This window comes from Trichomycterus rosablanca, chromosome 15 (genome assembly GCF_030014385.1).
Source record: "Trichomycterus rosablanca isolate fTriRos1 chromosome 15, fTriRos1.hap1, whole genome shotgun sequence".
In the NCBI taxonomy this organism is placed as follows: Eukaryota; Metazoa; Chordata; class Actinopteri; order Siluriformes; family Trichomycteridae; genus Trichomycterus; species Trichomycterus rosablanca.
In genome coordinates this window covers 32918853-32939720 of record NC_086002.1, presented here as the reverse complement: position 1 = coordinate 32939720, position 20868 = coordinate 32918853, and the positions used below count along the sequence as shown (strand labels likewise).

General features: G+C 47.5%; 1 protein-coding gene across 2 annotated transcripts; it reads right to left on the bottom strand.

Annotated features, from left to right (window-relative positions):
- Window positions 1–1600: 1600 nt before the first annotated feature.
- mycbpap (mycbp associated protein) lies at window positions 1601–19063 on the bottom strand. 2 transcript variants are annotated; one of them, XM_063010726.1, is made up of 19 exons: window positions 18897–19063; window positions 14484–14590; window positions 13976–14138; window positions 13795–13901; window positions 13559–13718; window positions 12187–12302; window positions 11508–11658; window positions 10949–11055; window positions 7520–7656; window positions 6850–6958; window positions 6301–6493; window positions 5607–5794; window positions 5281–5427; window positions 4285–4416; window positions 3945–4096; window positions 3293–3411; window positions 3054–3214; window positions 2722–2937; window positions 1601–1736 (listed from the first exon to the last, which is right to left on the bottom strand). In XM_063010726.1, exons 1-19 carry the CDS (start codon window positions 18970–18972, stop codon window positions 1653–1655), a joined length of 2625 nt encoding a protein of 874 aa, XP_062866796.1. In that variant the 5' UTR covers window positions 18973–19063; the 3' UTR covers window positions 1601–1652. The 2 variants fall into 2 exon arrangements, with proteins under 2 accessions (XP_062866796.1, XP_062866795.1); XM_063010725.1 differs by lacking the exon at window positions 18897–19063 and adding an exon at window positions 18408–18585.
- Between the last annotated feature and the right edge of the window lie 1805 nt (window positions 19064–20868).

Here is a 20868-nt window from a genome sequence, read left to right as displayed (position 1 = left end):
ATGGAGGGGGTCTGTAGTGTTCACCAGACTCTTTAGGGAGGGGGTCTGTAGCTCCAGATTCTTTAAGGAGGGGGTCCATAGCATTCACCAGATTATTTATCAAGGGGGTCCATAGCGTTCACCAGATTCTTTAGGGAAGGGGTCCAAAGCGTTCACCAGATTCTTTAGGGAGGGGGTCCAAAGCGTTCACCAGATTCTTTAAGGAGGGGGTCTGTAGCGTTCACCAGATTCCTTAAGGAGGGGGTCCAAAGCGTTCACCAGATTCTTTATTAAGGGGGTCCATAGTGTTCACCAGATTCTTTAGGGAGGGGGTCCAAAGCGTTCACCAGATTCTTTAGGGAGGGGGTCCAAAGCGTTCACCAGATTCTTTATAAAGGGGGTCCATAGTGTTCACCAGATTCTTTAGGGAGGGGGTCCAAAGCGTTCACCAGATTCTTTATAAAGGGGATCCATAGCGTTCACCAGATTCTTTATAAAGGGGGTCCATAGTGTTCACCAAATTATTTATCAAGGGGGTCCATAGTGTTCACCAGATTCTTTATAAAGGGGGTCCATAGTGTTCACCAGATTCTTTAGGGAGGGGGTCCAAAGCGTTCACCAGATTCTTTAGGGAGGGGGTCCAAAGCGTTCACCAGATTCTTTAGGGAGGGGGTCCAAAGCGTTCACCAGATTCTTAATAAAGGGGGTCCATAGTGTTCACCAGATTCTTTAGGGAGGGGGTCCAAAGCGTTCACCAGATTCTTTATAAAGGGGGTCCATAGTGTTCACCAGATTCTTTAGGGAGGGGGTCCAAAGCGTTCACCAGATTCTTTATAAAGGGGATCCATAGCGTTCACCAGATTTTTTATAAAGGGGGTCCATAGTGTTCACCAGATTCTTTATAAAGGGGGTCCATAGTGTTCACCAGATTCTTTATAAAGGGGGTCCATAGTGTTCACCAGATTCTTTAGGGAGGGGGTCCATAGTGTTCACCAGATTCTTTAGGGAGGGGATCCATAGCGTTCACCAGATTCTTTATAAAGGGGGTCCATAGTGTTCACCAGATTATTTATAAAGGGGATCCATAGCGTTCACCAGATTCTTTATAAAGGGGGTCCATAGTGTTCACCAGATTCTTTATAAAGGGGGTCCATAGTGTTCACCAGATTCTTTAGGGAGGGGGTCCATAGTGTTCACCAGATTCTTTAGGGAGGGGGTCCAAAGCGTTCACCAGATTCTTTATAAAGGGGGTCCATAGTGTTCACCAGATTCTTTATAAAGGGGATCCATAGCGTTCACCAGATTCTTTATAAAGGGGGTCCATAGTGTTCACCAGATTCTTTATAAAGGGGGTCCATAGTGTTCACCAGATTCTTTATAAAGGGGGTCCATAGTGTTCACCAGATTCTTTATAAAGGGGATCCATAGTGTTCACCAGATTCTTTATAAAGGGGATCCATAGCGTTCACCAGATTCTTTATAAAGGGGGTCCATAGTGTTCACCAGATTCTTTAGGGAGGGGGTCCAAAGCGTTCACCAGATTCTTTAGGGAGGGGGTCCGTAGCTCCAGACTCTTTAGGGAGGGGTACATTACATAGGTTAAGAACCACAAACCAGAACATCCAGTGAGCGGAGTTTTTTTATTTTTATTTTTAGATTTTCAGCATGAAACATTAAGGATTAAATTCTTGGATTTGTTGAGCTTCGTCGAACAGGTCACATAAAGAATTGATCATCGTCTCCATCAGCATGTAGACCTGCAACACACACACACACACACACACACACACACACACACACACACACACAAGGGTCCTGTTTTTAGTACCTATGGGTCCTATTAAATGACCGTCAGTCCCTTTAAAGGTTCTGCTTTTAGTACCGTCAGTCCCTTTAAAGGTTCTGCTTTTAGTACCGTCAGTCCCTTTAAAGGTTCTGCTTTTAGTACCGTCAGTCCCTTTAAAGGTTCTGCTTTAAGTAGTCAGTCCCTTTCAAAGTTCTGCTTTTAGTACCGTCAGTCCCTTTAAAGGTTCTGCTTTTAGTACCGTCAGTCCTTTTAAAGGTTCTGCTTTTAGTACCGTCAGTCCTTTTAAAGGTTCTGCTTTTAGTACCTATGGGTCCCACTGAATGACTGTCAGTTCCTTTAAAGGTTCTGCTTTTAGTACCGTCAGTCCCTTTAAAGGTTCTGCTTTTAGTACCGTCAGTCCCTTTAAAGGTTCTGCTTTTAGTACCGTCAGTCCCTTTAAAGGTTCTGCTTTAAGTAGTCAGTCCCTTTCAAAGTTCTGCTTTTAGTACCGTCAGTCCCTTTAAAGGTTCTGCTTTTAGTACCGTCAGTCCTTTTAAAGGTTCTGCTTTTAGTACCTATGGGTCCCACTGAATGACTGTCAGTTCCTTTAAAGGTTCTGCTTTTAGTACCGTCAGTCCTTTTAAAGGTCCTGCTTTTAGTACCTGTGGGTCCCATTGGCTTGACTGGTCAGTACCAGTTAAAAATAGAGTGACCTCTGTACCCTTCAGTCCCTGTAAAGGTAACATGGCATCTGAACTGTCGGTCCCCATAACGGACTGTCCCAGTAAGGAGAGGGCAGCCTTTGTAACCCTTTGTACCTGTCACCCTCAGTAAAGGAGGCTTGTCTCTTGTGCCTGGCACCAACAGTTCCTGCCAGTCCTACCAAAAGAGGAGTCCCCATTACACCAATTACCCAGATATCCTTGAAGAGCTCTGCAGGTGGTGCATCCATGTACCTGTTTGTGCAGCGATCGTGTGTATTGTAGCTGCAGCTGAGGGTTAACTGTGTCCTGCTTCAGCTGAGGGTTAATTGCGTCGTGCTTCAGCTGAGGACTCTCTGTTCTCTCGGGCTCCGGACTGGGTGGGACGGGGGACGCCTCTCTGCTCGCCTCCTTCCCTAATTTTGTTGCTTTCTTCTCATCCTTCAGCTTCTTCCTGCTGCCACTCTGTTCCTACACACACATTATTGCACTGTTTATGAAACGGGGAGAGGGGGATGTGCAGTGTTGCAGTGATGCCGTGCTCTGCTGCCCTCTGGTGTTCTCTTTTTCTCATTACACCTGCTTACCTCCGTCGGTTTTTCCTTGGCTGCCTGCTTGCCTGTCGGTTTGGCTGCAGGTTTGACCGCTTTCTTCTCCACTTTCTCCTTGACAGTCCCAGCTTTCTTGTCATCTTTAACTGGTGGTGTTGCATTTCTCTCCATCTTCTCCTCCTTCTGTTCCTGCTCCCCTGCATGACCAGTTTATTCGAGTCAGGCGCTGGTCAAATTCTGCTCGATTTATAGACGTCTAGACCTTGCGTACTTACAGCCGTCCTGCTCGTGCTGGGTGTCCGCCCAACTGTCATTCTCGGGCAGTCCCATCGAGCGTCTGAGCCGCAGAGCCTCGCCGGCTAGGCCGTCCAACAGCTCCCTCCATAACTGCAGTCTGCATACCAGAGCTAATTTAAGGGACACCTCAAGAACCCATCAAGAGCCCACTTCTAGTGATCCAGATATAGACTGTTAAGAGCTAGACCCTGACCAAGAACCCACTCCTGGTGATCCAGACAACAGCTACTAAGAGCCAGAGCCTAACCGAGAACCCACCCTTGGTTATCCAGAGATTAGACATTAAAAGCTAGACCCTTGCCAAGAACCCACTCCTGGTGATCCAAACAACAGTTATTAAGAGCCAGAACCTGACCAAGAACCCACCCAGTGATCCAAAGAACAGTTGTAAGGAGCCATAACCTGACCAAGAACCCATCCCTGGAGACCCACATAACAGAACCTGACCAAGAACCCATCCCTGGTGACCCACACTACAATTGTTAGGAGCCAGACCTTGACCAAGAACCTACCCTTGCTGATCCAGAACCCTGACTAACCCTTGGTGACCCACTCAATAGTAGGAGCCAGACCTTGACCTGAAACCCACCAGACCGAGACCAGATCACATCCTTCTAGCTTTAGGCTTACCCTATAGCGTGCACCCCGAGTGGGACAGGGTTGGGCTGTGGTTGGAGGAGCTGCATGATCAGTGTGTTGTACTGGCTCAGAGCCTCTTCCAGGTACAGACTGGCACCTTCCTCTTTTGCCAGCGCATCTTCTGATGGTAGAGACAGTATGACCTTGAAGCAGAGTAAAGCAGAACAATCGTCCTGTATGTTACCGAAACTCACACCTCTCCATCTCAATGTACCCACTGCTAGGCCATGAATGGCACGGCAGACGGGCATTATTCTGCAACTCTCGCCCTCCTGCTCATCTCCATGACAGGTGGTCCCCAACAAAGTAACGATCTGTACGTGTGTTATACCTGGCGGAGAGTGCTCATGGAGAGATCCCAGACTGGAACTTCTGGGACTACTGGTGTTTGTTCAGATCCTGACCCTTTAGCCTGCTCCCACAATCTCTTTAGCGCCTCCACTGGCTCACTATGGTAGTGCAGCTTGATAGACAAGACACAAATACACACAAACACACAAACTAATATGAATTCGTAGGAAAGAGCATATTTCTAGTGCCCCCTTCTGGTGGGAACGGTGAAAGCGCCACCTACTGTAGTGCACCAGGACAGAAAAAATCCTAACCACATAGTTCATAAAAAATCTTACGCCAACATAAGAAGTGAAAAGCACGAGGCTGCAACTCTGTGGGGACCTACACTTGGATTGTATTGTGTTTTGTGGGGACTTACACTTGGATTGTATTGTGTTTTGTGGGGACCTACACTTGGATCGTATTGTGTTTTGTGGGGACCTACACTTGGATCGGATTGTGTTTTGTGGGGACCTACACTTGGATCGGATTGTGTTTTGTGGGGACCTACACTTGGATCGTACTGTGTTTTGTGGGGTCCTACACTTGGATCGGATTGTGTTTTGTGTGGACCTACACTTGGATCGTACTGTGTTTTGTGGGGACCTACACTTGGATCGGATTGTGTTTTGTGGGGACCTACACTTGGATCGTACTGTGTTTTGTGGGGACCTACACTTGGATCGGATTGTGTTTTGTGGGGACCTACACTTGGATCGGATTGTGTTTTGTGGGGACCTACACTTGGATCGGATTGTGTTTTGTGGGGACCTACACTTGGATCGTATTGTGTTTTGTGGGGACCTACACTTGGATTGTATTGTGTTTGTGGGGACCTACACTTGGATCGTATTGTGTTTTGTGGGGACCTACACTAGTAATTTGCAGTTGTTAGGTGTCTCTGTGGGGACCTACAGTTGGGTTGAAATGTGCTTGTGGGAACCTGTACTACATGGCTATATGTGTGTGTGTGTGTGTGTGTGTTGTTACATACGATAGGATTGTTGGCGTTAAATTCATCCTCCTCCGTGGTATCAAGCTGAATCGGTGAGCTCGGCCTCTCTGGTGTTTGAACCCCGCGTAGCAGTTCACACATTACTGACTTACACACCGACGCGGCCATCCGTCGCTCTAGCTCCGCCTACAACACACACACATCAGATTTACATTACAAATCTCCTGATACTTTATGGAGTTCATGATGCCGTCTATCCTAACAAGCTTTCTACGTCCTCTAAGGAAATAAAGCAGCCCCAAAACATCATGGATCCTTCACTGCACTTAACAGTAGCCGTTTGTTTCTTTCGCTGTACCACACACCTCTATTGCGGCTCTCTGGTCTGTAGTCTGGTCCTGGTCCAGAGCCACGCCCCTCAGCGTGACCTGCAGCGGGGCGCCGCCCATCAGTACGGGGTGCGTATGGAGCAGCCACGTCTCCCTCGCGATTCCCGGCGAGCCGCTCTTGAAGGTGAACGCTATCCGCACGGTGTCGCCCGGCAGTATCGCCGCTTCGACACAAAGAAATGAAAGTACACAATATGGACAAAAGTATTGGGACACCTGATCATGTGCATTTATAGGAAGACCTCAGAGTCTTTGTGTCTGTGGGAATTTGTGCCCATTCAGGCTGAATACATTCCAAAATCGTTGAGTCGGGTTGAGAACAGGGTTCTGTGTAGTCCAACCATGTCTTTACAGAGCTTGCTTTGTGCTCAGGGGCGGGGCATAATCATGCTGAAAGAGGAATGGGACTTCCCCAAACTGTTGCCACAATTGTAAAGGCATCTTATTTACCTTATACCCCCCAAGCTACTGTTGGAACCAATGAAGAATTGGTTGTACGTGGCTTTACTCTGCCATCGTGGGGGTGGTGCAGGCTGCAGATTGGCACCCACCCGTTTAGACAAGTGTTATCGGTTACCCGGTAGCACCACCCCCCTAAGATACGCCCCGCTTGTGCCTGAGAAAGGCCCGGTGCAGGGCACAAGAGACACCCGTGATTGTGTGTGTGTACCTGTAGCACTGTTAAAATAGAAGTGTTGTGACCATGTGGGTCTTCTGGCTTCAGGAAAGCTGTGTGGCAGTGCCAGTCTCTGCCAGCTGTAGTAGATGGCGGTGCTGCCCTCGTTTTTCAGCTCAAGATCTGCGCTCACCTGGGTCCCGACCGCTGCCTCGAACGTCAGCCTGGCGCAGACGCCGACCTCTCCCTGCGCGAAAGGCATACGCTTGAACCGGAACAGGAGGCCAATCAGTCATACTAATGTAGGGGGCGATTTTAAGCTGCCGATCCACCTTTGGCATGTTTTTGGAGGGTAGGAGGGAACCAGAGTCACTCGAGGAAGCATCTGTGAGGAGTTCTCTTGGTACCCACGTCAAGAACACATGCTGATGCTTCAACTCTAAGGTGTGGGTGGCACCCGGTCCAACATGTGCTCCAGCCTGGCACCCATGACCGACAATTATAGCATTAGCGCTACTCCCTTCGGATCTGATTGCCACCTCGATTACCACCAGTTCCGCTTTTGGCTGTGGCATTTTGTTCCTTTCGTATTAAGTGGCGTACCTGGTACGAGGCGGCTCCGCCGGTCCAGAGGGCAAGTTGGCCGCCAATCCTGAGAGCGGGCAGCAGCTCGACGTCCAGGACCACGTCATCAAACGGTGCCAGCGGGTCCCTTTAAGACACAACAGGAGCAAGAGTTGGCGTAGTTGTTTTTTCCCTTCGGCTGCTTCTATTTTTTGGGAGGGAAGGGGGGTTGATAAATAATTGGACACTTGACCAACCCCTACTCCCAGACTTCAGCCAATCGTGTCTGTAGGATGGCCAACCAGCCTATGACCCGTCTGGGAATTCGAACCCTGGATCCCAGATGTAGTGGACTAGCGTATTCTACTGCCGACAGTGTTACACACAATACACAGCATCAAATCTCCCATGATGCATCCTCCACTATGCTTCACAGTTGGAGTATTGGTTTGTGTACGGTAGCCCGGGATAAGGTTACAGACATGACTGGCTATGTCTGAGGGGGTGGTGGTCGAAGCCCTGCAACAGGGAGTTCCTTTCCTGGTGGAACCAAGAGGGCACCTTTACTTGACCTCGGCTTGCCAAGGATCCCAAGGAAACACTGGGCACAAGACAGCAACCCTAGAACACCCTGGAATTCGACCCCTGGATCCCAGATGTAGCAGACTAGCGTAGTTTACACAATTACAAATACGTAAGCAAGACCTACTCGTTCTCTTTGCCGTACTCTTCATCAGGTTGCATCATCTCCTCTTCCTGTTTTCCTTCCAGAAGAGAAGGTAAAGACTCCGCCGACCGAGATGTGAAGGGCCGACTGGAACCCACGATCTCCAACCCGTCCAAATCCTTGAGACACGGAGAGAGAGATACACCAAACAGTTGCTTCAAGGCAAAACTTGTTCAGATGCTTTTAGGAACTTCGGGAAGGGGGGCACCGAAGATGGAAGAGGTGTCGAATGTAGCACAAGCGGTGTTTGAGGGGCCGATGAACAGTATATGGAACGGTGCCCACTTGCTAAAGTAGAGAGGGTACAGCAGTGTGGCTGAAGGGCCACAGAAAATAGAAGAGCAGCTACTCGAGCAGAGGTGACCAAACACCTCGTGATAGCCAGGAATCAACAAGTGGAGACGATCAGAAAACAGAGGGAATGGGAGAGGGCTGGATTGCAGCTACTCAATCCACCAATGAGCTCCGACACAAAGATTTGACAAAAGAGCACAGAGAGCAGGGTACTCGAGGCACTCCTACGCCATCGCATGGTCCACCTCCATCCTGGCATACCGGTCGACCCATTTATCCGAAGCGACTTACATTAGAGTTGCAGCACATAGTCTGAGCGATTGAGAGTTAAGGGCCTTGCTCAGGGGCCCAACAGCAGCAACCTGGCAGTGGTGGGGCTTGAACCAGCGACGTACTGATTACTAGTCCAGTACCTTAACCACACACACACCAGATTTACATTACAGATCTCCTGGTACTTCATGGGGTCCATGATGCCGTCTATCCTAACAAGGTCTCTATGACCTTTAAGGAAATAAAGCAGCCCCAAAACATCATGGATCCTTCACTGGACTTAACAGTAGCTGTTTGGTTCTTTTCGTGTTGCCAAAACGAAAACACACACCACTCTGTTCAGGATGGATCTCTCGTGACTGCCATGTACAAGCAGCTGTCCACTGTTAATAGGTCACCAATCGGTCCACGATCGACCTCCAATCTGGCATACCATTCTAAGCAGACCATAAACCGCAACAAACAAATAGGGAATGAGGCAGGAAAGGAGTCGACCCATGGGCTATGAGGCTATGCAAAGGAAGCCGAGCTCCTGACGGCCCATTAGAATTAATACGCCACCTGATTAACAATTTAAGCTGCCGTGTTTGTATTTCCCCGACAACCCAGCACAAACTTTCAAACTTCTACTTTAAAAAGCGACGTGTTCCAATCATTTGGTCGACAGAACGGAGCCGTTCCTCACAAACAGTCCGTGGTGAGGATTTCTTAAAAATAGCGGCATGTCAAACATTCGGAGAACCTCAAGACGAGGCGGCGGAATGACAGAACAACTAAGTAAAAAAGAAAAAGCAAAGGACACCGGACGCACAGTGTGAGGTCTTTTCAGAAAGAACTCACTGTACTTCTCGGTTCTCACCTAATGCCTTGTCAAAGTGGCATGGGGCTGTACTGATGTCACTTTTCGGCCAAAAATATGTGGACACCTTGCCAGGAACTTGCTGGATATCGTGTTCCGAAACCATGGTGTAGCGGGTACCGTTCAGGAACGAAACAATGCATTGTGGGGACCGTACATTGTCAGCACATCACTTCTGAGGTCCAGTCCAGGTTCGAATCTCAACGGGGCTGTCGACCAGCAGGGCGTCTACACAGACATGATTGGCTATCTGGGATCATGGGATCATTGTGGGACCTGGCTCACAATCTACCTTCAAGTTCATCGCAGGGTTGTGGAGAGTGTTCTACAGACAGGCTGGAACCGGAACTCCCATCGCCAATCACGTCTGTGTAGACGCCCTGCTGGCCGACAGCCCTAGCAACTGGAGGTAAGGATCGAAGGAGGAACGAACGGTCCCCACGAGTCTTGTTTTTGTCCCTGAACGGTACCCACTATACCCTGTCTGTCACCACAACATCGGGGACGGGACGGGAACATCAGTGACCTGGCGTACACCCTGGGGGGTCTCACGTTTGCCTCATCGCGTCGCTACTATTCGGAAATTAAAGGGTTTCGGTACGTCCTCATCCTGTCGCTCTGGCGTTTACAAAACACTCGGCACATAGTGACCCGTCTGCGAGCAGAATCAGAGCGACCGTGTGAGAGAGAGACGGTGAGAGAGAACCCCGGAGGAGCCGGGGAGCGGGACAGGCTAATTACCACACCGTGATTGGTACGTGTGGGTGGCGTGATAATTGGCGCTAATCGGCGCGGGCGATGCCAGAGGGCGAGCGCCCTGGGTACGTGCTGTGTGTGCGGGGCGTCGCTCGAAGCACCAGGTACGTTATTGTTATTTATGAGAAAGTGTGTGTGTATGTGTACGTTAAAAAAAACAGGGGAACATGATGCGCTGGTGCCTGAATATTATGATACGGTCTGTTACTGTGTAGATATTTAGGACTCAAATCAGAGTGCGAGAAAGTGGGTGTGGCATCGAACATGTTAGTCTAAGTGTACCTGCCCTTCCCAGTGAAGGGGCGTGGCTTCTGTACCTTTAGGTCACAGTAAAGTAGGCGTGGCATCTGAACCTGTCAGATCGAGTGAAGGGGGCGTAGCTTTATTAATTAAAGAGGGTGTGGCCAACTTACAGGTGCATAAAGCAGGAGTGTGAGGGGTAAAGTAGGTGTGGCCTCTGTACAAATCAGTCTAGGTAATTAAAGGCGTGGCTTCTGTGCCTTTAGGTCACAGTAAAGTGGGTGTGGCTAACTAACAGGTGCATGAGGCACGAGTGGGATTTGTACCATTGAAGTGAAGAGTAGGTGTGGCCTCGAACACACTAGTCTAGGTGTACCTGTCAGTCCCAGTGAGGGAGGCGTGGCTTCTGCACCTTTAGGTCACAGTAATGTGGGTGTGGCCAACTTACAGGTGCATAAAGCTGGAGTGTAATCTGTACCCGTGAGTCCAAGAGAGTGTGTATGGCCTCAAACACACTAGTCTAGGTGTACCTGTCAGCCCCAGTGAGAGAGGCGTGGCTTCTGTACCTGTCAGATCCAGTGAGGGAGGCGTGGCTTCTGTACTTTTAGGTTAGTAAAGTGGGTGTGGCTACCTTACAGATGCATAAAGGAGGAGCGTAAGAGGTAAAGTAGGTGTGGCCTCTGTACAAATCAGTCTAGGTGAAGAAGGCGTGGCCTCTGTACCTGTCCGATCCAGTAAGGGAGGTGTGGCTTTTGTACCTTTAGGTCACAGTAAAGTGGGTGTGGCTAACTTACAGGTGCATAAAGCAGGAGTGTGATCTGTACCTGTGAGTCCAAGAGACCAAGAGTGTAGGTGTGGCCTCGAACATGTTAGTCTAAGTGCACCTGTCAGTCCCGGTGAAGGAGGCGTGGCTTCTATAGCTCTATCCATTGAAGTGGGTGTGGCTTCCGTACCTTTAGATGACAGTGAAGTGGGCGTGGCTAACTTACGGGTGTACTGAACGGCTGGTCGGTCAGCACACTCTGGAGTTCATGCTGCAGATCATTCAGGTACTGACTGCGACTCCACGCCCGGCTGGTCGAACCCTCGAAATTGCCTACACACACACACACACACACACACACACACACACACACACACACAATACACAGCCTCAAATTATCTCCCATGATACACCCTCCACTATGCTTCACAGTTGGCGTATTGGTTTGTGTTGATTGGCTATGTTGGGGGGGAGCCCTGCGACAGACTGGCACCCAGTCCAGGGAGTTCCTGCACTAAAGTGGGTGTGGCTAACTTACAGGTGCATAAGGGAGGAGTGTGAAGGTTAAAGTAGGTGTGGCACCTCTTAAAGTAAGAGGGCACCTTTACTTGACGTCGGTTGCCAAGTGCCTTCCATACTGGGTTGGAAACACTGGGCACAAGACCGCAACACCCTGGACAGGGTGCCAATCCGTTGCAGCCCCGTCTTTGGACTTGCCAAGGTGGTGGTGGGCTGGCGGTCTAGCCGATCGTGGGACCACGCCCGAGCACTCCTAACCGGTGTACCTGACTCCAGGCGTGTGCTCTGCGGCTGCGTGATGCGAGCGACGGGTTGCCAGTTGCCTCTCTGCGCCCGGATCAGGGTGGCCGTGATTCCGCTCAGTTCGTCCCCGAGGCGCTGCGGTACGCTCCAGAACTCGCTGCCCACCCGGGCGCCCTGTAACACACACACACACACACACACACATGCAGAGAGCAAAACAAGGTACACGGTGTGACCCGGTTTAAGTTAAAAGGTACACGATGTTCCCCTCGCCCCAAACGCGCTCCATCAGAGGCCGACGCGGCCGAGAAGAGCTCAAGCATCGTTCAAACCGCCTGTCTACATAATTACAGACTCGTTTGGCTCGTCAGGGTCAAAGGTGTTCTCCAGGAACCACCAAAAACAGGTATGAAAGTTGCTCAAAAGAATTTGGACACCTGGCTATGAGCACAGCCGCTCTTCTGAGGTGGTATCTCACGAGGCTTTAGTATTAAAGTATGTCAAAGCAGCCGACTGAGAAGATCAGACCTTGGTGATAGTTTGGACTTTGGAGGTCATCCCCTCCTAGACCCCGACTGACCAAATGTAACCAAACATTTGGCCCAGCAGAGATTGCCCTACTTTCACAACTCCAAGGAAGTTCTTTGGACCTTCTGAACCTTTGACTCTAGCTTGATGAGGTAGGTAGGAAGGTAATCTCACGTGTCCGTGGTGAAGAGCGGGAAGTCCTCGGCCGATCAGCTCCCTCAGCTCCTGAGTCTCTCGGAATCTGCTGGACTGGTTCATCAGCAGGTCCTCCACCGGCTTCTGCAGCAACTCTGGAAAAGCAAGGGGAGATGTTTGATGAAGAACAAACCTTGGGATCTCTCCCAAACCTTCTATCCTTGCAGAACACCTTTAGTTCTGAGATGTTCTTGAGTCGCCTTGCTTGATTGCTCAAGTCAGGGGTCGTCAGAACTGCCGTCGCAACTCTAACAGCCTTTCCTGACGGTGGGTAGAAGCAGGGCAGGAACCCGACCCAGACAGGGCGCCAATCCAAGGAGGAATCTCAGTGGTGCTATCGGCCGGCCAGGTCTACACGACACGATTGGCACCCTGTCCATGGAGTTCCTGCACCTTCGGTTTGCCAAGTGCCTTCCCTACTGGGCTGCAGTTGAGGGAGTTCCACCAGGAAACACTGGACACGGCGCCAATCCATCCAAGACGTAGCCAATTGTTCGAACTTGGGTGTCAGTGGTGGTGAGCTAGCATCGTAGCCGGGCGCCAATAGTCCTGGGTGGAAGTGTCTTTTTGGATTTGAACACCTTGGGTAAAGATGGGACCACGTCTAAAATCGACTCAAGATCTCAGAGGTGGTTTGTTGGCGTAATTGGCGCTTCTGTGGATCTTCTGTGGATCTTCTGTGGATCTTCTAACCTTCTAATGATTAAAATACCCAAAACTACAGGCGGCCGAACACGCCCAGCCCAGACATAGCTACACACCAACGTTTTATTGTCAAATCTGACAAGTCCAAGTGGGTGAGAGGACGGTAACCAAAGCAGAGATGATTCCCGACGTCTGGTGTGAAGACGTCACCTCACTTAACACCACACCTTCAACTCTCAGTAGGCGCGACTGGCGGCTAGCTTGGCTCCGGATGCATCGTTGTGCCGAGTGTGTTATGTGGACGCTCAGACGGTGTGAGAAGCCTGAGTGCTCTCTCCTAGGCTCTCAGTGAAGGGATAACCTTTAGCATTAGCATTAGCGTTGGCATTTAGCGTAGGCTGGTAATACGCCGACTCACTACTCATCTCTGGAGCTAAACCTTTAGCCTATGTGTTCCTCAACCGTACGGTCAGTTTCAGTTGGAAGTTGTCTCTAGTCGTTGCCGCCACCCCGACCCCCGATCGAGCTCATCCGTGAACAACTGCACTTGTATCAGCAATGAGGAACCCAGTTTTAGTCATTGTCCCTCCCCTTACAGACACTCGGCCAATCGTGTGCCAGGTAGGCGCCCGGCCAGCTGATAGCAGAGCTGAGATTCGAACTCGTGACCATAACCCCCCCCCAAGTGCCACATCTTAAGACTCACTGGCGATAAAGTCCTGCTGCCTTCGTCTCTCCGCCATGTGACAGGACCAGTTCAGAAGGGCGTGGCCCTGCGACTCCTGCTCATGACTGTGGGGAGACCTGGTCCTTCCTTCGACCTCCGGGGGGCGCTGCTCTGCCCCGTCGGGGATTCTCCTAACAAGCTGAGAGGAACAATCACGGGGTGAAAATGATCAAGTCGGGTTAATCGGAGTCTGGAGTGAATGTAAGACGTCGTACCTCCGTCTCTCCTCGGGCTTCCATCTCTATTCGGAAGTCCTCCATGCTTCCCAGAATGCTGTGCGGTAGGACCATGCCCTGGCTGTCGAAGCGTGGCCCTCCTGGCCCTTAAAACAGTCAGTATATGAAGCATTAAGAGGATAATGGACACACCCTTGAGGTGGTGCCACACTCTTCCTACCTGTATAATCCAGTGGCTCGGGTGCAGTGTCCGGCGGGAGAGGTCTCGCCACGGTGACCCTTCTACCAGGGTGGTCTTCGTCAGAGGGGCGTGTCTTCCGGACCAGCACACGGGTCGTTGGTCTGGGTTTCTGGGAATCCTTCGGGGGCTGAGGGGCTCGCAGCTGTGTGGACGACATCAAAGCATCCAATAACGACCATGAAGTTTTGAAAAGCTGGAGGTCAACCAAGCTGACATGGTTCCCACTGTCTCTAAAAGACTGTACCCCTGACCATAAGCTTGCTGGACATCCCATTCCCATTTGGCACACTCCCTTTGCAACCCTAACCCTTCTAATTGTACCTGGGCTTGGGACCTGCACCGAGAGTGCACTGACAAGTGCGTCTCCCAATAACTAGGCTCCCTGACCTGTGGGTTCCTGCCATGGCAACCACCACTCACACCCCACCTTGAGAACCTAAGTCCTAGACAGCCAAGTGCTGTCGGCTTCCTTCCCTTCTCTCTATACCTTCTCTAGATGTTCGGGTCTGATGTCCAATTCCTGGACGTCCTCTCTCTGCAGAACAGGACCCATCTTCAGTTCCTCGGTGAGCTCCTCAGATCCTTGCTTCCTTCCTGCCCCGTGAGAAGGACCACAGTGTTAAAGACCTGTTTTCTAGACCAACGGTCTTGATATTATAGCTGACTAGACCTGTCAATACGGGCACAGAGAAGTCTGCAGCTGTAATCAATCATAATCGTAATGATATGAATGAATCATCTAAGATGATGTGTGTTTGTCCACCTCAAGAGTTGACCACCAAGAGTTAAAGCTCAGTTAAGGTTCTCAGTCGGCGCCATAATTCAACACGACTGTGGTTATACCGTATAAAAGGAAGTCGCCCAGCACCGACCCACTTTCATACTTTTAATCTTTCATTCACTCAGACTGAAGTCATTAAAACACCATCTGACTTATATAAGAGCCGAACCGTGTCGGCGTGACTTCACGCTTCAGTATGTTCTGGGTTTCAGAGCGACTCCCTCATTTCTATCGTTTCTTTACAACCCACCCCCCTCAGTGATGTCGATTACGGAGGTACAGGCGGAACATCCAGCGAGGGTTCGGACAAAAGGTGACCCAGAGACGAGGAGAAAAAAACAGAGAGAGAGAAACATGAAATATTAAACCCTGATATATTTTATATACGCTTCTTATCATGATTCCATTTTATATGGGAGAGAAATCATGAAATTATTAATAAATAATCATTATAAAATAATAATAATAATATCAAATAATAAAACACAAGAAAATCACAAAAAATAATATTATTAAAAGTAATAATAAAATAATAACACATAAATAAATTATTAATTAATAACAAAAAGTATATAATAGAAATAATAATAATCTTTCCTATAATAATAACAAGCATAACAATAACAATGACAACAATAATAATAATAATAATTATTATTATTATTACTATAAATCACAGTATTATTGGTAGTAATAAATAAAAAATAATAACACAAATAAATAAAAAAATAAAAAAATTATTACTATTATTAAAACCTCAATAAAATCAATACATACTATTAATAGTAATAAATCATAAAAATAATAACACACAAAGGAAAATAATAAATAAATAAATAATAACAAAAATAAATTCTAGCAATAATTTTAGCTTTACTAATAACAAACATAACAACAATAATAATAATTATTATTATTATAAATCTTAATAAAATCACAATAATAAATCACAAAAAGAATAACACAAAGATAAATAAATAAATAAATAAATAAATAACAAAAATAAATAATAATAGCAATAATAATTTTTGCTGTAATAACAAGCATAAAACTATTATTAATAATAATAATAATTATTATTATTATTAATCTCAATCAAAGTTATACTATTAATAATAACTAAATAAATAAATAAATGTTATAAAAAAATATTATTAAAATATAATAATAATAATTATTATTATTATAAATTACAACAAATTCACAATAAAAACAATACATACTATTAAATAAATAAATAACAAAAAATAGCAATAATATAAATTCTTTGCAATTTGTTAAATATGTAAGAGCCCACCGCGACCCTGACCAGTACAATGCGGTGGTAAAAATAATATGAATAAATGTCTCGGCAGCGTGTTTCATCGTTCTGGTCAATTGGTGTAGACACGATCTATTAAAAATTAGGGACAGAATTAAAAGCTGGGAAGCTGCAGCAGGTTCGTTCAGATGAATAACTGGGTTACTGGGTTTCCATCGTTTAAACACACACCGACCGCTGGGTGGAAATCAGCGCCTGTTGGGATCGCAGCCACCCATTACAGGCCAGATCAGACAAAACGGTGTCAGTGGGTCACGATAGCGCCTCATGATGACGTCTTTTTATTTATTATTCTGATTGTCCGGAGAGTACCACCCTCAGACGTTGCCCATCATGCTTGTGTGGAACCTTTAAGACTGGAACCCGGGATTAGCCCAATATTTATTATCATATAATCTGGTCCCAAAATAAATGATCTGGACACCAGAATGAATACAAACTTAGATTGTGTTTGTATGATCATCCCACAAGGCCAACCGTCTTCTCCGGCATCTTCTCTGTCTGGAACATGAAACCGTCTTTATTACCGGCTGGTTTTCAAGCGTCCGTACGAAATCCCACAAGTCCCTGCAACATCTAGTGTCTGACTAACCCACCTTTATGGGTACAAGATGCTCCTCGACGAGCTGTTATCGCATCTGAGGTCATTATCGTCGAGCGAAACACAAAAACAGGACTTTAAATCCTTGGGTTTCATCCGTTCCGGGTCTAGAGCCGAGGGTCTGGAAGGCGGTCCCTGAACACACTGTGCCCAACAGTGGCGACCCACTTCCCAGCGATCCTCCAATCAACAGCCCTGATTCAACAGAAGGGGAAGGTTGGCTCATTCATTTACGTTCACTGATGGGTGTGGTCGTGGATGTGACATCATAGGCAGACCCGACTAGAGTGTATTGGGATTGAAATGGGGTGCATATAGGATTGGCTGTGTCTGAGGGAGGGTGGCCGATCGAGGCGCCGCACAAAGAAGCGGTTGGCTGCTACATACTTGGTGGAAGGGCCGTCAGGGTCAGGGTACAAGAGATACAAGTGGGGAACTGGATATGACTAAATTGGGGGAAAGAAGTGACATAACATGCTGCTTGTTTATGAGCTGTGTTACCCGTCACGAGTCCGAATCTCAGCAGCGCTACCGACCCAGCGCGACCGTCTCCGGCTCTCCAAAGGGGAACTGGATATGACCAGATTGGGTGTCATTCAAAAAGTGACTTCTTGGGGCACGTTGGGGAGTTTGAACCCACTGACTGGCATACATCATTCCTACCAGTAGGGGAGTACGAAGGCAAGATAACAGACTCTGGATCAGAGTGGACTCTGGACTCCGGATGGACAGTCCAGAGGAAAGAGAAGCAAACTACACACTTGTAGGCCAACGGTTTGCATTGGCAGGTTCTTTACTTGGGGGTAAATAGTGCCCAGGTGGCACAGAGGGATTTTATTGGCACACCAGCGCTGGGGTTAGGGTTAAGGTAAGGGTTCTGGACTCTCCGAGCCGGAACCTCGGCTCTGCTACCGGTCGACTGGGTGCTGGGACGGGAAAAGACTGGACTAAAAAGTGGGTGGGGTCTTCAAGGCTGTCTAAGGACCCTGGTTAGTAGCCCGAGGCGCCTGTCCAGAAGCGGAGGGACGTGGAGATCGGCGCGTGACTCTCCCTGAGTGAGACCGACCTCTCCATGAGCCAATCCACCGAAGTACGGGCGAACGGGGCGAAGGGGTCGGAGGGAGCGCGTGTCGCAATCGGGGACCAAGCAGAGGATGAGGAATTGGCTATGGCTACATTGGGAGGAAACGGAGAAATAAAGTACAACCCCAGGTCAGGAAAAGTTGGGACAGCATCTAAATCAAGACCTGTTTCCTAACCTGCTTTGATTTTGCCCCCTTCTGTGCGAACACTACGGGGATGAGAACCCCTTGATTTCGCCCGGTTCTTCCAGTTCCACGTGCAGTACTGACCGCTTCTTTTCACCGGTGACTGTACGTTCACATGTTGCAACTGAGGAGTGAATTCAAGCCTTGCCTCCGGGCCCGACAGTGGCAACTAGTAGACGGTGGTGGGGTATGAACCAACAACCTTCTGATTACAAATAAATAAATAACAAAAATAAATATTAATAATAATAATAATAAAATAAATAATAAAACCATAAAAAGTAATAATATTAATAGTTATAAATAATAAAAAAAACAATAAATAAATATACAAGATACAAAAATAAATATAAATAATATAAGATATAAATAATAATAAAATAAAAATAAAATAAAATATAAAAATAAATATTTTTTGTTATTATTGTTGCAGTACTGACCGCTTCTTTTCACCTGTGACTGCACGTTCACATTTTGCGATGGAGGCTTGAGAGCCTTGCCTCTGGGTGGGGTATGAACCAACAACCTTCTGATTACCAGTCGAGCAGCTAAACCGCCGAGATATAGAGATATAGAGATCCGCATAGCGCACGGAGAGTCACGCACCGATCTCCGTTCCATCGGCTGTTTCGTCCCTCGGTTTCACATCGTTTCCTCATCCCGAATCTTTAATATAAACATGAAATGAAGGTTCTAGACCCCAGACTGTATGAATGGAAGAGTTGTGTTCCAGCCAAAAGTGAGGTCCAAGGGTGTTCCTAATAAACTGCAATTTCTGTTCAACGTTAGAGAACTTAATAAATAAATGAATGAATGAATTATTATTTAAATAAATAACAGCAATTATTAACCTGTTTTAGCACTTATTGCTTAATAATATAATATTAATAATAAATTAATAATTAAAAATATAAATAATAAAGACCTACCGGGTGCAGCAGGTTTCTCTGGAGCTCGTGGTATTATTTTAGCCACTTTTCCAGCTGATTTACACAAACCCGACATTCCAAAAACAGCTACTTTAAAATAAAAATAATAAATAAAGTTTAATAAAAGCTTTAAATTAAATAACAAACGAATTACGCGTGAACTGGAACTAGTTTGTTGTCTGGAAGTCTTTTCACACACAGCCGAGTACCAAATCTCCTCCTAATATAAAACAAGTGCACTAGAAAGGGTGCATTCTCCAACAACGCTACAACGCTACATAGTGCGCATGTGCAGCCTATAAGGAGCCGATTGAAATACGAGCCAACGGTAGCGTTCCTGTGGCAACGTACCCTCAAGCTAGATTTGCACCTGGTTGCCAGATATTGTAATATCAGACTTGTACCAAAAATGAAGTTCAACACTGACGCTTTCTTTATTCGAATGCATCAAGGTCGCGGTGGGTACAGAGCCAATAAAGGACGTTTTATTTTATATAATTGTATTATTATATTTTATTAATAACTCAATGTTAATAGCTAAGCACCTCATTAAACCGCTGTCGTATTGAAATACGACCCAACGGTAGCGTTTATCATAAGTCGCCGAGGCGACCGTCCCGCCAGAAGAGCTGGTTGCCAGATCTTCCAATATCGGACTTTATCAAAGCATGGAGCACGCCGTGTTCATTCGAATGCATCAAGGTCGCGGATAATCCGGAGCCTAAACCTTGCAGACCCGATCAATCAGGAGAGGTCGGCAACAGACCCTCCGGCAAGATTCGCACCTGGTTGCCAGATCGTCTAATATCAGGCTTTAACAACCCTGAAGACAAACGTTCACGCTTTGTTCATTCGAACGCATACAGGTCGCTGTGGGTCCGGAGCGTACACTATGCAGACACAATCAATCGGCAACAGACCCTCCGGCAGGATTCGCACCTGGTTGCCAGATCTTCTCATATAAGGCTTGAAACAAATTTGAAGAATGACGTTGACGCTGTCTTCATTCGCATGCATCAAGGTCGCGGAGGGTCTGGAGCCCAAACTGTGCAAACGCAATGGCAGGAACCACAGTCGATCTGGAGAGGATCAAACACTAGCACTTACCCCCACCGTCGTGGGTAGTTTAGAACAGCCAATCTACCTGCTGCATGCTTTTGGGATTTGACTAAAATATATATATACACATATAATAAAATATGTAAATAATAAACAAACATAAATTAGGGTATTTTGGCCAAAAATATGTGGACAAAGTGTGTTTAAAGTGGTCGAAAATGTGGAACCATGGTTCAAACCAGTAAACAAACATGTACTAGCTAAAACACACACACACACATACACACACACACACACACACACACACACACACACACACATCACTAGATGATGAGACCCAGCAGGTAATACATCATGTTCTACAGCTGGTACTCACACAACACCTACCTTCCACTCAGCTCATCATACTGTACAGTGCTGCGTGAGGAACAGGACTGTATGCAGGGTCTACTGATCCACAATTCTGCCCTTGTAAAGATCCAGCTCAGTAAAGCCAAGTAAAAGTCCGTCCTCTGCCCCCCATACCATGCCACATGTCGGCGTCTGCACCTTTCACTGATAACAGTCTGGATGGTCCAGTTCGTCGTCTTTGGTGCAGTGAACCGTACGTCCATCTGTTTCCACTGTCTTTCGGTCCATCTGAGATCAGCCCGAGCCCAGGGAACTCTCTCTCACTTCTCACTTCTCAACTCAAGATCGCTAATCATTCAGGTCGTCCACCGTCTACCGTGCATAGTACTGTGAAAAGATCGAGTGAATCCGGGGCAGAGTTCTCTGAGTTCTCTGGGCTCGGGCTGATCTCAGATGGACCGAACGACAGCGGAAACACATGAGCCTGGGCTGAATTTTTTTGCACCTTTCACTGATAACAGTCTGGATGGTCCTTTTCGTCCTCCCGGGAATTCAGCCCAGA

Excerpts from the sequence above, each read along its gene's own strand:
- mycbpap (XM_063010725.1), bottom strand. The coding sequence starts at position 18,552 with ATGCGGATCTCTATATCTCTATATCTCGGCGGTTTAGCTGCTCGACTG. Across the intron at positions 13,719-13,794 it reads AAGCCCGAGGAGAGACGGAG|CTTGTTAGGAGAATCCCCGA; the intron begins GTACGACGTCTT and ends TGTTCCTCTCAG. Across the intron at positions 12,303-13,558 it reads GCAGCAGGACTTTATCGCCA|AGTTGCTGCAGAAGCCGGTG; the intron begins GTGAGTCTTAAG and ends TTGCTTTTCCAG.